This window comes from Helianthus annuus, chromosome 16, assembly GCF_002127325.2.
Source record: "Helianthus annuus cultivar XRQ/B chromosome 16, HanXRQr2.0-SUNRISE, whole genome shotgun sequence".
NCBI classification, from domain to species: Eukaryota; Viridiplantae; Streptophyta; class Magnoliopsida; order Asterales; family Asteraceae; genus Helianthus; species Helianthus annuus.
The window spans coordinates 73,236,738-73,256,658 of record NC_035448.2 but is presented as its reverse complement, the minus strand read 5'-3'; the positions used below and the strand labels follow the sequence as shown (position 1 = coordinate 73,256,658).

At 38.6% G+C, this 19,921-nt stretch overlaps 3 protein-coding genes across 4 annotated transcripts; 2 read left to right on the top strand and 1 right to left on the bottom strand.

The window, feature by feature from the left end:
• Window positions 1–238: 238 nt before the first annotated feature.
• On the top strand, window positions 239–2,081 carry LOC110915213 (macrophage migration inhibitory factor homolog). Its single transcript, XM_022159877.2, has 3 exons — window positions 239–442; window positions 705–905; window positions 1,832–2,081. The coding sequence occupies exons 1-3, from the start codon at window positions 332–334 to the stop codon at window positions 1,865–1,867; spliced, it is 348 nt and encodes a 115-aa protein (XP_022015569.1). The 5' UTR covers window positions 239–331; the 3' UTR covers window positions 1,868–2,081.
• An 8,564-nt stretch (window positions 2,082–10,645) lies between these two features.
• On the top strand, window positions 10,646–11,838 carry LOC110917744. Its single transcript, XM_022162201.2, has 2 exons — window positions 10,646–11,513; window positions 11,587–11,838. The coding sequence occupies exons 1-2, from the start codon at window positions 10,707–10,709 to the stop codon at window positions 11,632–11,634; spliced, it is 855 nt and encodes a 284-aa protein (XP_022017893.1). The 5' UTR covers window positions 10,646–10,706; the 3' UTR covers window positions 11,635–11,838.
• Window positions 11,839–12,392: 554 nt separating this feature from the next.
• On the bottom strand, window positions 12,393–17,484 carry LOC110917743 (protein DETOXIFICATION 44, chloroplastic). Of its 2 annotated transcripts, none has more exons than XM_022162199.2 (13): window positions 17,144–17,484; window positions 16,810–16,931; window positions 16,525–16,683; window positions 16,269–16,411; window positions 16,038–16,173; window positions 15,845–15,941; window positions 15,657–15,757; window positions 15,411–15,574; window positions 15,214–15,285; window positions 13,490–13,606; window positions 13,294–13,389; window positions 13,074–13,195; window positions 12,393–12,832 (listed from the first exon to the last, which is right to left on the bottom strand). In XM_022162199.2, the coding sequence occupies exons 1-13, from the start codon at window positions 17,431–17,433 to the stop codon at window positions 12,769–12,771; spliced, it is 1,683 nt and encodes a 560-aa protein (XP_022017891.1). In that variant the 5' UTR covers window positions 17,434–17,484; the 3' UTR covers window positions 12,393–12,768. The 2 variants fall into 2 exon arrangements, with proteins under 2 accessions (XP_022017891.1, XP_022017892.1); XM_022162200.2 differs by having other exon boundaries at window positions 16,810–16,936; window positions 17,144–17,424.
• Between the last annotated feature and the right edge of the window lie 2,437 nt (window positions 17,485–19,921).

Below are 19,921 nucleotides of genomic sequence, written 5' to 3'. Positions count from 1 at the left end.
CAAATGTGTTACATTGATAAACTTAAAAAAAATGCAAGGGTATTTTAGTCATTAATTAACTAATTTTGGTGTTAGTACCCAAAGGTGTTACAAAATTGAAACCATAGAACCTAAACCTGTTAAAAAAAGAAGTTAGTACCCAAAAGCGAAATTATGTATAAATCACAGGACCCATTTGTGTAATTAACTCTAAAATAATTTACTCTAAAATAATATATAAGAATCATAGGTTTGGTAAGAGATAAGGTAATCAATCCGCCGAATACACCAACAACTTAAGGTAATCATCATCAGTGGTTAGTTTCAGGGTAGGGTTTTGAGAGCGAAGAAGATGCCGTGCCTGACTCTGTCAACCAACGTCAACCTCGACGGACTTGACTCCTCCTCCATCCTTTCCGACGCCACCTCCGCCGTCGCCAAAATCATCGGAAAACCCGAAGCGGTATCATCTCTCTCTCTCTCTTTACACACACATATAACTCCGTCTTCTGTTATACATGTGTAAAACCTAACTCAGCAGTAGCACTACACTTGTAGGTTTATATAACATCAAGATTCATATAATAATATTAGCCTGTCTGATGTTGGAACTTTTTTGTTTTTATATTGTGCTGTGTTGAAGGGTTATGTATGTATGTATGTTTAAGGAAGTATGTGTGACATGATTAAGTTACTTTATGAACTCATGGTTTTGTATTGCACAGTATGTGATGATTGTGTTGAAGGGTTCTATACCAATTTCTTTTGGTGGTAACGAACAGCCAGCAGCCTACGGGGAATTAGTCTCAATCGGGGGGCTTAATGCTGATGTAAACAAGAAGTTGAGTGCTGCCGTTGCAGAAATTCTTGAGACCAAATTGTCCGTCCCTAAGTCGCGTTTCTATCTCAAATTCTATGACACCAAGGCAAGTTGCCTTTCAGCATGTTAATATCCCTGCCTGTCAATTTATTTTCTTATTTTAGTTTTCGTGTGTATTTATTTAGGCCTATCAAACTCAAGAAAATGCACCCTGTCTTCATGCTTTACACCAGTCCTAGATCTCATGTAAATCACCCTTCACTGTTTTCCAATCAATAACTAGAGATGTTGGTTTTACTAGGTCCATCCAATGAGTCAAATATAAAACAACTTAAAAGCATACCTAGAAGTGAAACAGGTCAAGTTCGAAGTCCCCCTGTTTGTTATTTCATTGTTTGCAACTTCTTAAATGTATTTAATCTAACAATTAAGATAGATTTATTATACGGAATGTTCCACCTAATTGTAACAAAGTTTTTCAGTGTTCCACTCAAATTTCAATATTGTTCCAATGTCATGATTTTTTTTTAGAATTAGCCTGAATGAAACAAACATGAAACCCCGATACTCTTTTGTAATTATTTGCTTCATGTTTAACAACCTAAAATAAGAGGTAATTGTGACGAAAGAAAAGACGTCTTCTAATTTGGTCATACAGTTCAAACATGTATGAAAAATTACAGAACAGAGGAATAATAGTGAAACTTGAGTGGTCTTTTTAGTTAGAACAATTTTCAAGCTTGGTTATTATTTACACAATTTATCCCTTTATTATACCAGTATAGTTTTTATCATTACATTTCTGATAAAGATTGGAAAAGCATTATTAGATATTACTCAGAGCCAACGCAACCCGGCCTGTTTGGCTGGTCCGCATTAAGTTTTACAAAAACACTGGTTTTCTTGGGAAACCTTTTTCTTCTATTTGAGTTACATCAGCAATATATGTATTATTTTCCTGTATTTTTTTTAATGAAATATAGATATTATCTTTTTTTTAACTTTTATTGATGAGATTATTTTATTTTGCAGGGTTCTTTCCTGGGGTGGAATGGCTCCACTTTCTAAGCATCTTTTCAAGTGAAGCTGCTGCATTGGCAGGAAATTCATCCATGACTTTATTTGTGCCACTAGTTAAGTTGAAGTGTTAAATACTATTGTTGCCTACTGAGTTGGCTCACTGAGTCCACTCTGTACCGTAAACTGTTGAAATCCCAAGTACCAAATTAATAAGAATTAGTGCCTGCAGTAGTCATGGTTATCTAAATCTTTATTTTCTTCTCAAAAATTATTATTTATTGGTGTTAAATTATTATATCATATATGGTGTACCCGAGGTCTAAATGTCTTGCATATCAAGTCATTTTAGCTAAAAACTCGCAATACAATCATCTAAGAGCCGTGGCCCGAACCTGGCTTGAAAGTAGCTCGAAACCGGCCCTTATAATTTTTTAGCCGAACTGAGCTGACTCGTTTAAAACTCGATTCCAATCTCCTGACAACCAAGATCAAGACAGCCATCTCCACCGATTGTTCCAAAAAAATTTCCATTTTCCATACCATTTTCACCCCAGCTGTACGTGTTTCACTTGTCTTCGCCTGTTTGGCACACATCTCCATCAGTTCCACTAAGATTTGACTTTTTTTTTTCTGTCTGCGTCTACCGATGTTCCTGTTCTTGTGTTTCTGTTACACTCAGGTGAGGTCTACCATTGAAATTTGAAAATGATTTCAGATCTATCATCTCAGATTATGCTCTTCTCATCTTCAAGATCAGCTCGTAGATTGTGGATTCGTATACGTCTTCTTTGATTCTAAGCTGGCTCATCTAGCTCGATTTGTAAACAAGTTGAGTTTACATTTAGGTGGAAGATTTGTAATTATTATATCATATATGGATTCGTACACCGCCCCCCTGAAGTTTGTAAATAAAAACAATGAACCTTTGTAATTTCTATTTTTCTTTTAAATTGCATAAGAAAATATCCCTATTGTTTATATCCTTCCTGAAAGAAGGAGATTAAGAGAGACGTTGAAAAACAATTTAGTTCAACTTTGATTTTCATCAAAGTTCTAATTGATTGAGCGTTCTTGGTATGTATTCATCTTTCTCATCAATATAGTTATTTTTTTTTGTTTGAGTCGTTTTAAGAATTAATTGCCCAGATCAATTATTTATCACAAATCGATCAGCAGATGTTGTTTGTAGTTGATTTACAAAGAAACCATTATTTTATAGTATTTGCCGTAGTTGTGCGGCTTATGTATTCTACCAGAAAAAAGTATTTAACTTCTCAATTGTTGGAAGATACATCAGACGTAAAGTAAATTCACACTTTTAGAATAAAAAAATCAGCGTATAAGAGATTCTTAAACCTTGTTTCATTTATTTACATATTAATTAATATATTATATTATGTACTATATTGATGCATATGTTAGAAATTGCTTTCGAGTATATGCCTCTGATATTAGTTTGTACGGTTTATCACAGTTCGACATCAAGAGTTATACAAAAAGATGTTCGTATTTTCTACCGATTAGGTATAAGCTTTATTTAAAGGATGAAGTTATGATTATAAGCTTGTATTGCTAATGTTTGTAGTCATATGTCCCAACTCTAATATTAGTTTATGTTTAGGCATTCAAATCTCGCGAAGAGATGATGGAATGGATTCAAAACACTGCACGTGATGTTGGTTGTGTTATCGTGACTAAAAGATCAAGAACAAAGCCAAATGGTTATTGTAGAGTCATACTAATGTGTGAACATGGTGGTGTGTATAGGTCCGTTAAAGGTACAAGTAAAGCTACTGGCATGAAAAAAATTAACTGTGCATTTGAATTGATCGGAGCATATATAAAAGAGAATGATTCTTGGAAGTTATATGTGATACGAGATGAACATAATCATCTTCACATGAGAGAAATGCAGTTGCTGAATCACTAGAAGCATTATGAGAAGATGAAGATGGAATGCCTTTGTAAACTCCCAGATCTTGAACCTGATCATACCATGTTTCCTTCTTCTTCATGTTGAGCTTATAAGCTCTCAGTTTCCCAACAACCTGTTCTAAATCTTTAGTCTCGTAATGAGCCTCATCCTTTATCATGAGAGTATAAATATCCCACTTAGCAGGTAGAGCATCTAGCAACTTGTTATTTATCTCAGTGTTAGTGTATCCTTCTATGTCATAGTTGTCTATTTCTTACATCAAATGATAAAACCTCGTGATGATATCTTCTAGAGACTCATTTCTCATGCATTTAAAAACAACAAACTGTTTCTTCAGTAGGTCAACTTTATTCTTTTTCACATCAGCATTGCCCACATACCTCTTCTCTAACGCATGCCACATCTCTTTTGAGGTAGTATATCTCTTAAAAGTGTGTTTAATGTCATCAGGTAATGACATTTTTATGGCAGCAAGGGCTCTCTTCTTAGCTTCATACATATTTTTCTGTTCGGCGTCCATATTAACATATGCAGTGATCTGTTGTCTGCCTTCAAACTCATGAGTTGGGTTCACGTACCCACCCTGAATACAGAGCCACATCCATGTGTCCTTGTATTCAACAAAAGACTGAAACCTGTCTTTCCATGTAAGGTAATTTTCTACCTTCATCATCTTTGGCGGTTTGTTAGTAGTGCCAACTTCATCCTCCATCCTCAACAACTCATTCATATTTGACATATTCGACATTTTTAACGCAACCGACTGGTTAAAAACGGTTAAAAATTTTCCGAAACTTGTTTTTACTAATATGTACCGTTAGACTCGTCTCGAGATTACGAATCCAATGATATATAATGTCCAAAATCATTTTCGGGATTTTCGTGCCTTTTTGTTTAAATCAATGGACTCTAAATGTGCAGTCAGTGTTCACAGAACAAATTATACACTTAAAAACATTTATAACCGAATACGTCAGCGGGTTAAACTTCCACCTTTGTGTACCAAGTGCTAAATTCGGAATACTATAGCACAAATCTCAAATTCGGAATATACAAACCAATCCCCAAATTCGGATACTAGCTTAAATTCGGAATCTTTAAGTGATTAAATTCGGAATATGTCTAAATTCGGAACAGGAACAACCTAACAAATTCAGAACAGGGTAAGTTCGGACAACTAATTAAGTCCAGACTTCTCACTAAATTCGAAGGTCTTAAATCCAAATTTTAGTTAAAATTGGAATTTGGTTAAAGTATAAATTCGAAAACAATGCAATTCGGATAATGTCAAATTCGGAACTGGTATACTTCGGAACACTCAGCAAATTCGGAGAACCCAGTAACAAATCCAGAACAGATTCTCAACTCCGGAAAACTGACAAGTTCGGAACTGTTATAAATTTGAAACCTTGTGATAAGTTCAGAACTGTTATAAATTCGAAACCTTGTGATAAGTTCAGAACTTTGTAACAAATTCGAAATTGTATCCGTACTTCCTAAACTTGTGTGGTTTTGGTAAATCGCAAAACTGTGACTTCACGATAATGCGAGTTCACCCACAAACTTAGGAAAACCCTAATGACCAAAGATGAATGACGACGGCAAAATTTCTTCAACCAAAAACTTTATTTCTGGAAATCAATCTCGAACCGTACAATAAGAGCAAAAGCTCTGATACCAATTGTAGGTCCCTATCACATGGATCGTTACGAGATTGACAATCAACTAAGGGTGCAGAATCCCCTTGATAGATCACACAAACGCATAAACAAGTAATATGATGAAGAATAGGCAAAACACTTTAAACCGATCTTCTATGATTATCTAACACAATGTTTACAATCACTCAAGATCACAAGAACTTACAGCCTTTCTCTGTGTTTTCTCTAACTCTCTGTAACTGCTCTCTCTAGTGTCTAACCTAAACCCTAAAGCATAGTGTTGTTTATATTACAAAACCATGCAGACTGGGCTAGGCCCATGTACATACAAAACACATATTCGGATACTAATACAAAGACCAAACTCGGAATACATATTAAAACACAAACTCGGACTACATTGAAGACTTACAAACTCGGACTAGACACAAACTCGGAATCTATGAGGATTTTCATAAACTCGGAAATCATCTGATCTACACAAACTTGGACTGGGTATGGGCTTCAACAAATTCGGACTTCAATGTATCTTCATAAACTCGGACTAGTATTGAGATCTTCATATCCAAGTCTTGATTAATATCCAAAGGCCAAACCAATGTTGTTGTCACATAACATACACCAACACTTAAGCTTCTAGGTTTTTTTTTTTTTTTTTTTTTTATCTATTTTAGTGTTGTATTGTTCTCCTTTTGAGTGACAGAAGAGAAATATACAACTTCTTTAGTTTTTCAACAAAAAAAAAACAGTTTTGATATAAACTTTATTCGAAACCGAGTTGGGTCAAATATAAAATATTTTTAGGGTTTCCATTTCGGTTGCTATAGTAGGTGTCAGTACGGTAACAAAAGTCAAAACGAACCCATCCAAATTTCGGATGCATAGTGTGGAACCGAGCCGGCTCAAATATAACATTTTTTTTGTTTTATCTTTCGGTTGCTATAGCGAGTGTATATACAGTAATGAGTCGAAACAAAAGCGACCAAACATAAGGCCATGTGGTCATAAAGCTCCGTAAAGCTCTTTGGTGGGGGTTATGCGACAATTGGTGAAAAAGTGCAAGGGGGAGCCTTATGGGGGTTTATATTACAAGAGGGTGTAGTGGTAAGGGGGTTATATAACCCCTTCTATTATACATACATACATACATACATATGTATGTATGTAAATATATGTGTGTGAGTAGGGGAGGATGAAGCATGGCGTTATAATTTTCGCGAGAATTCAAAATTCATACCCTGTTGCGCCGGTTGTAATGGTGTCCGGACGCTATGGGGCGCTATACACCGTACCAACACCATATAATGTCCCACTACCGAAGGACTAACAAGCCAAAAAGAAATCAAACAAATTAAACCTCCCTCCTAGGGCTGTCCAAACTGCTCGACGATCGCTCGAAAAATGCTTGAAAAATGCTCGTTCGATTCCCGCTCAGTTTGTAAATGAGCCGCTCGGATCGGTTCGATTCAAATTCAATCAAAGCATGAGCAAAGGTCCGCTCGCTCGTCGATCGCTCGGTTTTGCTCGAATTATTTTTATTAATAATTTATATATATGTATATATGTATGTATGTATGTATTATAGATTTTAAAGATTAAAAACCCAAAAAATATACTAGCCCAAAAAAAATTAAAAGCCCAAAAAATATTCAGCCCATTTAATAGTTAATATCAAAATCTAACCCTAAATCCTATTCCTAAAACAATATTCATAGTCATAATCTGATTGTGCGAAGATCTGCATATCGCTGCTCCACACACACACACAAATCTAACCCCAAATTCCTAAAATAAGCCTGCATATTGTTCGAAGATCTGCATATTGTTCTCGTCGTCGGTTGTACTTGTGCGAAGATCTGATTGTGCGAAGATCTGCATATTGTTCGAAGATCTGATTGTGCGAAGATCTGCATATCGTTAATAAAGTGTTGGACATGTTTTAGTTAAGTTAGGATTTATTTTTGTTGAACACAGCCTTATAATTCAATCGAGCGAAAACGATCCACTCGTTTTTTCTAGGATTTGATAAAAACCGAGCGAAAACGATCCGATCAATTCAAATTCAATCCGAGCATGAGCATCACTTTTGTGCTCGGTTTTGTAAATTCGATCCGATCGGATCAGATCGGTTGTAATTCAATCCGAGCATGAGCAGACCCTCGATCAGATCAGATCGGCTCATGAACACCCCTAGGGGTGTTCAGAATTCATTTCGAATTCGAAAAATTCGAAATTCGTTTAAATTTGATTCGATTATCAAGAATTCGTTTCGATTATAAGAATTCGAATTCGATTCAATTCGAGTCAAGTAAATCGAATACGAATCGAATACGAATTTACAACTTCAAATTCGATTCGATTCGAAATTCGAATAAAAATTATACAATTTTAGTTATTATTTTTATATATAATACATATATAACTTTTATTAGGCTATACTACAAATTATTTTCAAAATTTATTCCAAGAATTAAAATGACCCATTACCAAACCATCTACATGGCCCATAACTAAAATCTAAGTAACAAATCTATCAATACATTTCTAACCGTAAAAATATTAACTTGTAATGTGAAGTGGTTATTCCCAACTTCACGTTTTGAATTTAGATTTATTATACTTTATTTGGAACTGTTTTAATATGTAAATTTATATCATTCCACATGAAAAAGGGCAATTACAAAGCAATGGCAGGTAGTCGGGCAACAAGTTGCGCCGCCACCCCCTTTTGAATAGAAAAACCAATTCTACTAAATACAAAGTTTGAAACCTTTAGCGACGAAGAATTACTATTAACGACTTTTTGAACCCGATTCAAGAGTCGTACGTCGTGCGGGAGAGACGGCTTAAGGGTCCAACATCTTTTAGATGCTTTTTGTGGGGAGGGGTCTGTGATTGCTGATAGCCTGCTTAGGGCTACTTCAGCTATGGTTAATTTGTGCTTGGGGGGGAGGTGCCCGAGGAGTCTGGCGGAGTTTGTTGCTTCTGCTCCTCTTACACCTCTTCTCAAACCGGATAATGGGATTAGGCCTATCGCTGTTGGGTCGATTTGGAGGAGGGTGATCTCCAAGGTGGCTATGAAAGGTGTTGGGAAGGAGATGGCCAAATACCTTGGCGATTTCCAGTTTGGGGTAGGGATTCCGTGTGGGGCAGAGGCCGTTCTTCATAGTGCGAACAGGTTCCTTATCGAGTACCACCAGGATGGGTCTCTTGCTATGCTTACTGTTGATTTTTCGAACGCTTTTAATTTGGTTGATAGGACAGCCCTACTGTACGAGGTCAGGAAAAGGTGTCCTTCTATTTCTACGTGGGTCGATTTTTTATATGGTCAACCAGCTAGATTATATGTGGGGGATGAGTATATTTGGTCTTCTACTGGCGTTCAGCAGGGGGATCCCTTGGGGCCCCTCCTTTTTGCCCTTGTTCTACACCCCCTTGTTCACCGAATAAGGGATCGCTGCAAACTTCTATTTCACGCCTGGTACCTAGATGACGGAACGCTTATTGGAGATGCCACCCAAGTGGCTAATGCTTTAGATATCATCAGAGCTGAGGGTCCTTCCTTAGGGCTTCAACTTAATATAAAGAAAACTGAAGTTTATTGGCCAACCTGCAATGGTGTAAAGGTTCAGGAGGGCTTATTCCCTCAGGGGATTGGGAGGCCGATGTTGGGTGTGAAACTCCTGGGGGGTGCCGTTAGTCGTGATGCAGAGTTTATTAGTGGTATGGCTCTTAAAAGAGCGAACTGTGCAGTCGAGCTGATGAGGTGCCTTAAACGCCTACGGGACCCTCAGAGCGAGCTCCTCTTACTTCGTTCTTGTATGAGTGTTGCTAAATTGTTGTTTGGTCTTCGAACGTGTCAACCTTCTTTGGTCAGGGGAGCTGTCTCTGTTTTTGATGAAGGCCTCCGGGGAGCATTAGAGGATATTGTTGTTTGTGGGGGTGCCATTTTTGGTGATCTCCAGTGGAGGTTGGCTTCTCTCCCGACCCGGTTCGGAGGCTTAGGGATTTGTACGGCCGAGGATGCCTCTTCATATGCTTTCGTGGCTTCAAGGGCCCAATCTTGGGGTTTACAAGACCACATACTCCGAGAATGTGGTGGGGATGTTTTAGACTCCGATTACAAGAGTGCGTTGGACCTTTTGCATAGTTCTCTTCCCGACCTTGATATTGGCGGTTTCTACATTAAAGACACCGCCCCTCCTAAATCCCAGAAAATTCTGGCGAATGCCTTATATGGAGAAATTGTCAAGAGGTTTGAAGAGAAGTTTGTTTTATCCCCTCGGCAAAGAGCTGTGTTTGAATGTCTACGTGCCCCACATGCTCAGGATTTTCTGTCTGTCACACCAATTGAAGGCTTGGGGCAACACATGTCGGCTGTGGAATACCGTGCTATCCTTAGATACCGACTGATGATTCCTTTGTTCCCAGTTGACGAGCCATGTCCGGTATGCCGCAAAGCGTGTTTGGATTCTTTCGGCGACCACGCGATCCACTGTAAAGAGCTACCAGGGTTTAAATATCGGCATGATTGGGTGAGAGATGTGTTATGTGATGTTCTTAAGCGGGCCGGGATCTCTGCCAAAAAGGAGGCTCCAGTAAATTTCCTTACTGACCCCTTAGAGGGGAGGTCCACTTTACGCCCGGCGGACATCCTTGTGTTTGGATGGGAAGGGGGGAAACACGCTTGTGTAGATCTAACTGGAGTCTCCCCCCTTGTCGGACTCAAGGACAAGGGCTTTGTCGTAGGGCAAGCGGTGCTCAAGGCAGAGGCGAGCAAAGTGGCAAAACATGACAAAGCTTGCCGGGAGAATCAACATGTGTTTGTCCCGTTTGCGTTTGATACCTTTGGTGGTCTCGCTCCTGACGCTGTACGACTCTTGAATCGGGTTTTAATATGCTATCGTGCTTTATGGTTGTTTTAAAATTTATGTTTCATTTTGATAGTTTTTTATATGTTTTTAAAGAATCTAAATCAAATCGAATTTATTCGAATTCGATTCGAATTCGAATTTGTATTCGAATACGAATCGAATACGAATTGAGTTTTTTATTCGAATACGAATTCGAATCAAATTTGGTAGATTTTAATCGAATTCGAATCGAATACGACTTCAAGAGAAAATAAAAAATATTTGAATAATTCGATTCGAATAATTCGAAAATTCGATTCGATGAACACTCCTAAACACCCCTACTCCCTCCCACTCTCGATGCGACTTATTGCATAAACTAATCTGAATGATCGATCCATTTCTGAATTCTTGACTTCTCTCTCTAGACCCCCACCATGGATGACCTCTCCTCCTTACACAAGATTCAAATCTCCGGCCCAACCCTCGCCTCCTTACTCCACCGCTTCTCCTCCTCCCCCGCCGACTTCGACGGCCTCCTCTTCGGCCGCATCTCCCACCTCACCCCTTCCACCCTCTCCGACGACCCCTCCCCCTCCGATGATCACCCCACCCTCATCGCCACCGTCACCTCCTTCTTCTCCGCCCCCTCACCCACCACCTTCCATTCCCCCTCCCTCCACCACCTTATCTCCTCCTCCCCCGACCCCCTCATCGGCTGGTTCTCCGGCCGACGGAAAACCCCCCTCCGCCCCTCCATGCGAGAATCCTCCCTCACCCTTTCTCTCTCCTCCGATCCCACTTTCAATTTGACTAACTGTATATTCATCCTCTTAACGACGCCGTTCCAGGACCAGTTAATTCATACTCATGAATACAAGGCGTTTCAGTTCCGTTCTTCTACTGGTTTGTTTGAGGCTAAAACCCTAGATGTTGTTAATTTGGGCCCTGCTTTCCGAGGGCATTATGGTAGTTTTACTCCCAACTCTCGGTTTCCGGATTTGCCCTTTGAGGTGAAGGGTTTGGGGAGTGAGAGTATGGTTGAGGATGAGGGTAAAGTTGAGAGTGACAAGTTTGGGTTGGTGTGTGATGAAGGGTTTAATGTTGGGAGGTTGAAGAGTTTGATGGGGTCTGAGGCTGCTGGTTACACTGCTGAGTTGGAGGAGTTGTATGGTAATATGATAAAGAAGATGAATGGGTTGGCTCGGGTTGTTGAGCAGTCGTCCGCTCGGCTTCTTGAACAGGTTAGTATGTTAGTTAGTTTGTTTGTGTTTTGATGAGAATGTTGTGATAAGGTTTTGTTATGTTTGGGTACAGGAGAAGCATAATATGAAGCTGAGGTGTAAAGTTGCAGGAATTGAATGATTTTTTTATGGGCATTGTTGGGTTGATGATGATGATGATGTTTTTGGTTCAATCATGTATGTATTGGTTGAAGTTCAATTAAAATGAGGTTGAATCCTATTTTTAAACCGGTTTATGTGATTGTGAGATGTTAAGAAGTACCATCCATCTATGATAAACAAGATATTAAAAGATATGTGTGCTTAAATGCCTGTTTGGACCTCATTTTATGTTGCTTAAAGTCACCTGGTTGTTCAATTTGTATCCAGCCGAATTGATCCATTGTATGACCCAAATGGATCTGAATGTATTGGCACAACCATTCGTTTTTACTATTTTTCGAAAGTATGATACTCCCATTTCTTTTAAGAGCAATGGTCACTTTGTGACTTGATCACAAGACAAGCGTCTGGTGAAACCTGGGATGTGGTTTTGGCTTAGGCAAGCGATTGGGAGTTTATAACCAGTAGACCTTTAATACTTGGTTGCGGTGGAGGACAGAGGGGATAGATGACATAAGATAGTGTTAATGGTTGTGTTTTATGTTATCAAAATAGTGCAGTTAGATGTCGAAACATTATTTGCAGATCACAAATCAACTTCAATGTTTGATTGATAGATCGTTATGTTTAAGTTGATTAAATTATGAATCTAAAACTGATAACTACTGAATTATTTACCTCAATCTTTCCATGTAAAAATGCTATTAGCCTTCTCTGGTTATTTATGCGTGTTGTATCTACTTTAAAACCACTATAGATGATACAAATCAAGAGAAATGAAGAAGCAAAGTAAATGACTTGATTAGGTAACAAATTTCAAGTGAAGTCTATACAATGTAAACAAGTCATGAAACATTTCAAATATAGCTTCTTTGCTCTTGTTATCATGATATCTAGTAACCCATTTTTATGTATATAATTTGGTTTGTAGATCCACTAGGGTCCATAAATTGGTGCATAACCGTTTGTTCTTCAAATTCTTGTGTTCTTTAAAGGCGCCCTCGGGTTTTCTGCCTGTGTTCTTGTATATGATCACTTCAAATACATATTTTGTATCTGAAATCCCCCGCCTGGAAACCAATAGAATTTGCTTCGTATGATAGCCGAGAAATCATTGTGAAAAACTGTTTTCTGGCCACGGTTTCAACATAAATCATCGGTTTTCTTGATCAGTTTCAGAGTAAACAAGTTTCCATGGCCCTCTCTTTGTTCCTAACCTGTGAAGTCCACAAACCGATTAAATAGAACTTACACAATCCAAAACATATGTTCAATATAAACATTGGTAATGCTTATGGATCTAATGTCAGAAATGTTGGTGCCAAAAATGTGATTGGACATTTAACCTGTTTTAACATGAGACCATTTCGGTCTAACCCAATTGACACTTGTTTAAAAACTTCTTAGTTTGACCTCTTTCAACCTGTTTCATTTTTAGCCATGAGTGAATAAACTTACCTCCAGATTCCAGCCACTACTCGCAATGTCATAAATACAAACAATCCGGTCCACACTCCAGCAAGACCAAATTTAGGACCAGCAAGAAGAAAGAACGCACAGGTTCCTAATCCGATTACCACCTGCAAATTGTATATCATTCAAGACTAGAGGCCTGAGAATCTAGTTGACAAATTACAATATTAGGTATCACACAGTGGGCTGAAGAATGGCAAGTTACCATAGAATATGAAGCGTATCCGAAATCTGAAACCCCATAATATAGCCCATCAAGTACAAAAGCTACAGCGTTTACCGGCTGAGATGCAACTACAAACTAAATCATACAAATGTGGGAAAATAATTAAATTTCTTACCCCTCAAAAAGCCGAAACATCAACCACAAAAAAAAAAAAAAAAAAAAGACAGTTTCTTACCAAGGTACCAGATTTTGCAATATTTAGAACTTCTGAATCGGTGCTGATCAAATAAGATAGATCTCCAAACCCGAAGAACAAGATAAAGGACAAGCTACATCCTGCTATTAAGCTAATCTGGTCATCATCGAAAAGAGGAAGTTGGATCAGTAGTCATATTATTATTGCCAAATTATTTTAAGGAGTAAATCACAAGTTTTGTCCTTTACGTTTACATCAAATTGCAGGCGCTGTCCTTTAGCGCAAAAGTTGACAAGTTTTGTACTTAATGTTCTAAAATCTTGCACGTTATGTCCTTTATGCCCAACCCAGTTAGATTTTTTGGTTAAATTTGGTCATGTGACTTGCACATGAGGGTATTCTTGTCATTTTATCTCTTCAGGGGCTACTGTAAAATAACTTACATGTAGGGACTAGTTTATAAAAAATAATCTAACACAGCTTACTCTTCTCTCACTTATTGCAGAAATCTTCACAATCACCAGAATTAATGATCATCAATAACCATTCTTGAAGAAGGGTATGCATATTCTTCTTCCAGCTCTACTTCTGCACCAAACTATATCAGCAAGAATATTCAAATCAACGCCGACTAAACCATAAATCGTCGCTCTGCTCCTCCATCTTCACCGAAGATTTCTTCAATTCGACGGTAAATCACTCTAATCTCTTTGATCTGTAAAGTTTTGATCCTATCTGTTCTCTCTCTCTCTCTCTCTCTCTCTATCAAGTTGAGCGGTTGATGGTGGCAGGTTGTGATGGTGGATGTGGTGGTGGTGGTTGGTGATTTAGGTTCTTTGGGATTAGGGTTTCGGTGAAGGTGGTGATGATGGAGACGGTTGGGGGTTGTGATGGTGGATGGGGTGGTGGGTTTTAATGGTGGTGGTTGGGCTTAGGGTTCCGGTGGGGGTTGTGATGGTGGATGGGGTGGTTGGGGTTAGGGTTCCGGTGGGGGTGGTGACTAGTGACGGTGGAGACGGTGGCGCCCGTTGCTTCAGGATCTGTCGTTTCAACGTTTTTCTCAAGTTCTATTAACAAATTTGCTGCATTTTGTTTTTCTCTGTAAGTCATTACATTAAATTTTACTTTTTTTAGTTCTAATTGCTGTTTTTTTTTATAAATATTTTCGATAATTTTTGTTTTATATTTATTTTGATGAATTTTGAAATTAGGGTTTGTGAAACAATGGATTTGGGTGCAAAATCAGTGGATGAAGTGTTGGAAGAGATAATGAGGATTCATAAATCGCCTTTTCTATGTTGTTTGATTTGATTTCTTAGTGTAACCTTTCCCGTAAATCAATAGAATCACATCTTCTTTCTTCCTAATTTGATTATCACTGTTACTTCAATTTGAGATCACTTCCTTGTGGTGGTGGTGTGTTGATGGAGATGGTAGGAGACAGAGAATCGATGTGGTGGTGGGTTAATGGTGGTGGTGATAAGTTTTTAAAATATTTTGTTTTAGTTTTTAAAATAATATTAAATAAATGGCTAAAAAGACTAAAATACCCTTGTGTAATCTGATTTAACCAAAAAATCTAACTGGGTTTGGGCCGTTTGGCGTAAAGGACATAACGTGCAAAGATTTTAGAACATTAAGTACAAAACTTGTCAACTTTTGCGCTAAAGGACAGCGCCTGCAATTTGATGTAAACGTAAAGGACAAAACTTATAATTTACTCTTATTTTAAGCCAAGTAAATATATGAAAAGTATCCCTAACCTGCAGAACTCTGTATATGACTCTCCGTGCTTCACCGTAGTTCCTTTGTGAGTAACTACTAGCAAGAATCGCCTATAACAGAATATTTAAGGTTTATTTTGGTAACTTGATAACCATGAGAGCCCGTCACCAGAAAAGTCAGGGGCCCCACCAATACCCTGCTAACCAATGGGACCAGGTAAAAGATAACTAATTACCTGTCCTGCAAGTGCTAAAGCATCCGTTAGCAACGACAAAGCCAACCACACTTCCAAGCAGATCTGGTGACCCGCCATTGGCACAGACCCTTCCCGTGCTGCCACTGATGTAGATAGAGTCATAGTCACAAGTACAGCAAAGCTTCTAGACATTAAAAGCCCCCCTGCAAAATACCATGCTTGTATGTATGAATGAGAAAATGAAGTATTATAATCACTTGCTTATATATTGTTACGAAAACATACCTGATTTTAAATATTGAGCAACTTTTTCACCATCTATATTTGGAGTAACAAGTACTACTTCTTCATTTAACTTCCACAGTAGGATGAAGGCGGTCAGATATCTACTCATAAGTTCAAATTCAATTGTAAGAAAAGTAAAAGATTATTATACAGTGAAGTTACAAGAGGATGATGACAGCATGACGTACTCGGAAATTACCGTCGCAATTGCAGCACCACTAACACCAAGTCCACAAAAGAAAATCAATATTAGATCAAGTACTGCATTTAGCAGGTTTCCCGCAACTGTGATGCCCACAAGCAAAATATTTTTTTAAGATATAAATATCATATGCACATGATGATCTTATGGCATCGTATTTGGAATGACAATATACTTGCCAATAGCATATAGAGGAGTCTTAGTATCCTTAAAGCCACGGAAAGTTCCTTGTGCAGCCAAAGCTAATACAATTGCTGGAGCACCAAACGCCCTTATGGACGTAAACTGCTCTGCCGGTACTCGCATCGGTGAATCCTGAAAAAAGGTTTTGTCTTTGTCAATGCCTGGTTAAATCGTATAATGTGAAAGACGATCGTGTTATAAGGGTATTTTGGTCATTTAACACGTACAACAGGTATACCCATGGTGTTCAATAAGAAACCAGAACCGAATGAAAGTGCTATGGTCTCCGCAATGCCAAAGGTAGTAGCCATGGCCAAAGAAGTTGAAACTGACGGCAAAAACTTCTTGTTTGGACGGCCAGCCACATCATCTGAACAAACAAAATCAAACAACACAATCATTAGCTTAATTATGTATAATGATAACACGTATATAGCAAGTTAATTTAGAATTGGTTGCTATAAATACAGAATTTATCGTTACCCTGGTTGACACAAGTAGAACCGTCATCGGCCTCGACTGATACTGCCTGTTCTTCAGCAACAAATGAGGTTGTGATATTGAGCAGAGGAATATTCAACAATTTTGCCACTAGATTAAATAATGATATAGAAACACCAACAGCAGCTAATTCAGCAGAACCTACAACAACAAACAAAACTCTTAATCAAACGCGTGTATGAGAGTAACGCGATAACTTTAAAGTCAAACTTTCAGTTGATGCAATTGAATGTGTTTGAAACTAAAGAAAACCGAGAATGAGTTTACCCAAATGGCCGATAAATGCAGTATCAACAAGTGAAGTAATTGGATCAGCAGCAAGAGCTAATGCTGCAGGCAATGCAATGGACATGATCTCCATTCCAAGTTCATCAAACCCAAGCTTCTCCCTGCACTCCAGATCAAATCAAAACAACTAAATCATACACATATTCGAATAAAACAAAGTCTCCTAGCTTGTTTGATGTAAACAAAGCCGTCTCCTTCCTATTACACACTAAAATAATCAACTCACATGAATAAAAACAAGTGAGCAGGAGATAGTATAAGTTCCAGAAACAACATAAGTTAAGTAAGAGAAGATATAGTAAATTAATTATACCTGAAGCCTTGAATTAACAAGGTCAAGACGAATGGGTTGGATTCAGTGGAAGCAGAAGGTGAATAAAGATCGTCATCGTTTGAAGCAATTTGGGAATCAGATTGGGGGTTTTGAAGAGAGGGTTTTGCACTAGGGTTTTGCCTGGAGGATAGGGTTCGAAACCGAAGTGAAGAACTGGGGATTTGTGTGAAGGATTGAAGCTTGAAAGAACGAGTATCATGTTGTGAAGGAAGAAGAAGAAGATGACGATGATGGTGTTGGTGTTGGCGTTGGAAGATACAAGTGCTCATGATTTGCAGAATCTGGGAAGAAGATGCAGATTTTGTTATCTAACTAAATAAATTTAACGCCATAGATGTCCATTCAAATATCTCCACTTTGTTTTTAGTGGCCTACGTTCACTAAACCATTAGTATGGATAAACATCTTTTAACCAACCAATCACTAGATTAGGGGAGGAGGGGTGGTTCACTAGTGATAGATTTCTATCACTCCAACTATCCAACAAAATCATGACATGTCATCACCCACTATTCTATCACTAGTGATAGAAATATAGGGGGTGGTATCACTAGTGAAGGGATTCTATTGTACAAGTATTAATGCACAATGTACAAGATACTCATTCATCACCCAATACTTCAACGCGTTATATATATAACTCGTTATACTTCATCACTCGTAATGGAATTGGGCGGGGCGGTGTTCCACGAGTGATAGAAATTTATCACGGTCCATAACGTGTCCACCCCGTTTGGCCTTAGGACATGAACACTACACTCATATTGAGCCATGGGGTATGGAGCTTGGGTTGGGGCATGGATTGGGGGGAAAACGCCCAAGCCACCATCCCGGGTGGGCTTGGGTTGGGGCGTGGCCCTTGGGGCTTGGGTTTCAAGCTGGGCGTGGGGCGGGGGAGCAAGCTGACATGGCGGGTTGTGAATGGCCCTTTCAAACTAGCTGTTGGAGTCTATATTTAAAAAAAAAAATCTTTTTTCCTTTATAAATACTTACCACATTTAACATCTTTCTCACACAATATCAAACACATAAAACACAATATTGCCATTAGTTCTTCAAGTTATAGTGAATCGTCATCATCATCTGACGATGGTGCGGAAATATTTCTACAAACGATCGCGGCGGTGGTGAAAGCTATCGTGGAAGACGAAGACGATGAGTAAGAGACTCAACAACCTAAACGGAGGAGAAGGTACATCGCTCGTGAAATGCACACCGCTAACGATTTGTTGGTAAGCGATTACTTCTCAGCAGAACCTAAGTATGATGAAAAAATGTTTAGGCGTCGTTTTCGTATGGGTAGAAACTTATTTTTAAGGATATCTAGAGATCTTGAGGAGAAATATGTTTATTTCCAACAAAAACCCGATGTAACCAGGCAATTAGGATTTAGTACGTGGCAAAAGGTCACAGCCGCACTTAGGTAGTTAGCATACGGCAATAGTTCGAACATTATGGATGACTATTTAAAAATGTCTGCACGTGTAGCTAGAGAAACTCTTCACAACTTTTGTTTGTGTATTCTAGAACTTTATAGGAAAAGATATTTGAGAAAGCCCTCCTTTAGTGACATGCAACAAATATTGGAACATCACGCAGATTATCATGGGCTACCCGGGATGCTAGGTAGTTTAGATTGTATGAAATAGCCTTGGGACTTTGTCCTACCCAATGGCAAGGCGCTCACACTAGTGGATTTCACGGGGTGCCAGCCATCATGCTTGAAGCGGTTGCGTCCCAAGATATTTGGATATGGCATGCGTTCTTCGGTATGCCAGGTTCACATAATGATATTACCATCATAAACCACTCGCCTCTTTTCAATGATCGGGTAAATGGTATAGGACCCAAAGGAACTTTCTTTATAAACGGGGTTGATTACGTGTACGGGTACTACCTAGTTGATGGGATTTACCCAGAGTGGGGGGTTTTCGTAAAATCGTTCACAAGACACGGTACCGCAGATCCAAAGAGATTAAAGTTTAACAGGGTCCAGATGGCTGCACGTAAAGACGTCGAGCGAGCATTCGGTGTTTTGAAGAAAATGTGGCGAATATTGGCAATGCCTTGTCGACTATGGGACAAGGATTAAATTGGAAACGTGATGTACACATGTATCATTCTTCACAACATGATTTTGGAGGATGAAGGTAGAGCGATCGTAACCTACTATGATGATGATGACCCCCAACCAGGTAACGTAACAGACGAAGATAAAGCGGCAAATGAATTTTTAATAAATTCAAGGGATATACATCACAACCTTCGAGCTGATTTGGTGGAACATGTTTCAACAATTCCTGGGTTCGAAACCGACGAAGAATGATAGGTTTTTATTTTGATAATTATTTTGTATGTTTATTTTAATAATTATGTTGTATGTTTAGTAGTTTTTGGTTATAAATATATATATATATTAAAAAAAAGTTGATGTGGCTTGGCCACGCCAGCCAAGCCACGCTCACCGTACCCCCTTCAAAAGTGGGTTGAAGCCTTGAGTTTTTAAATTCCACGTGTCAACCAATGCCCAACCCAAGCCCCACCATACCCCATGGTCTTATGAAGCCAATGGATTCAAGCCAGCGGACCCAATCAGCTAGCCCAGTCCAATAGGCCCATCAAGTTAATCGGGTTGCGGATCAACGAAGGAACCATCTATCTATACTATATTATAATGCATGAGTGAGAGCAATTTTAATATACTAAAAAATAAGAACTTTTCCCTCCTTTATTTATAGAAAGACCTCTAAAATAAGG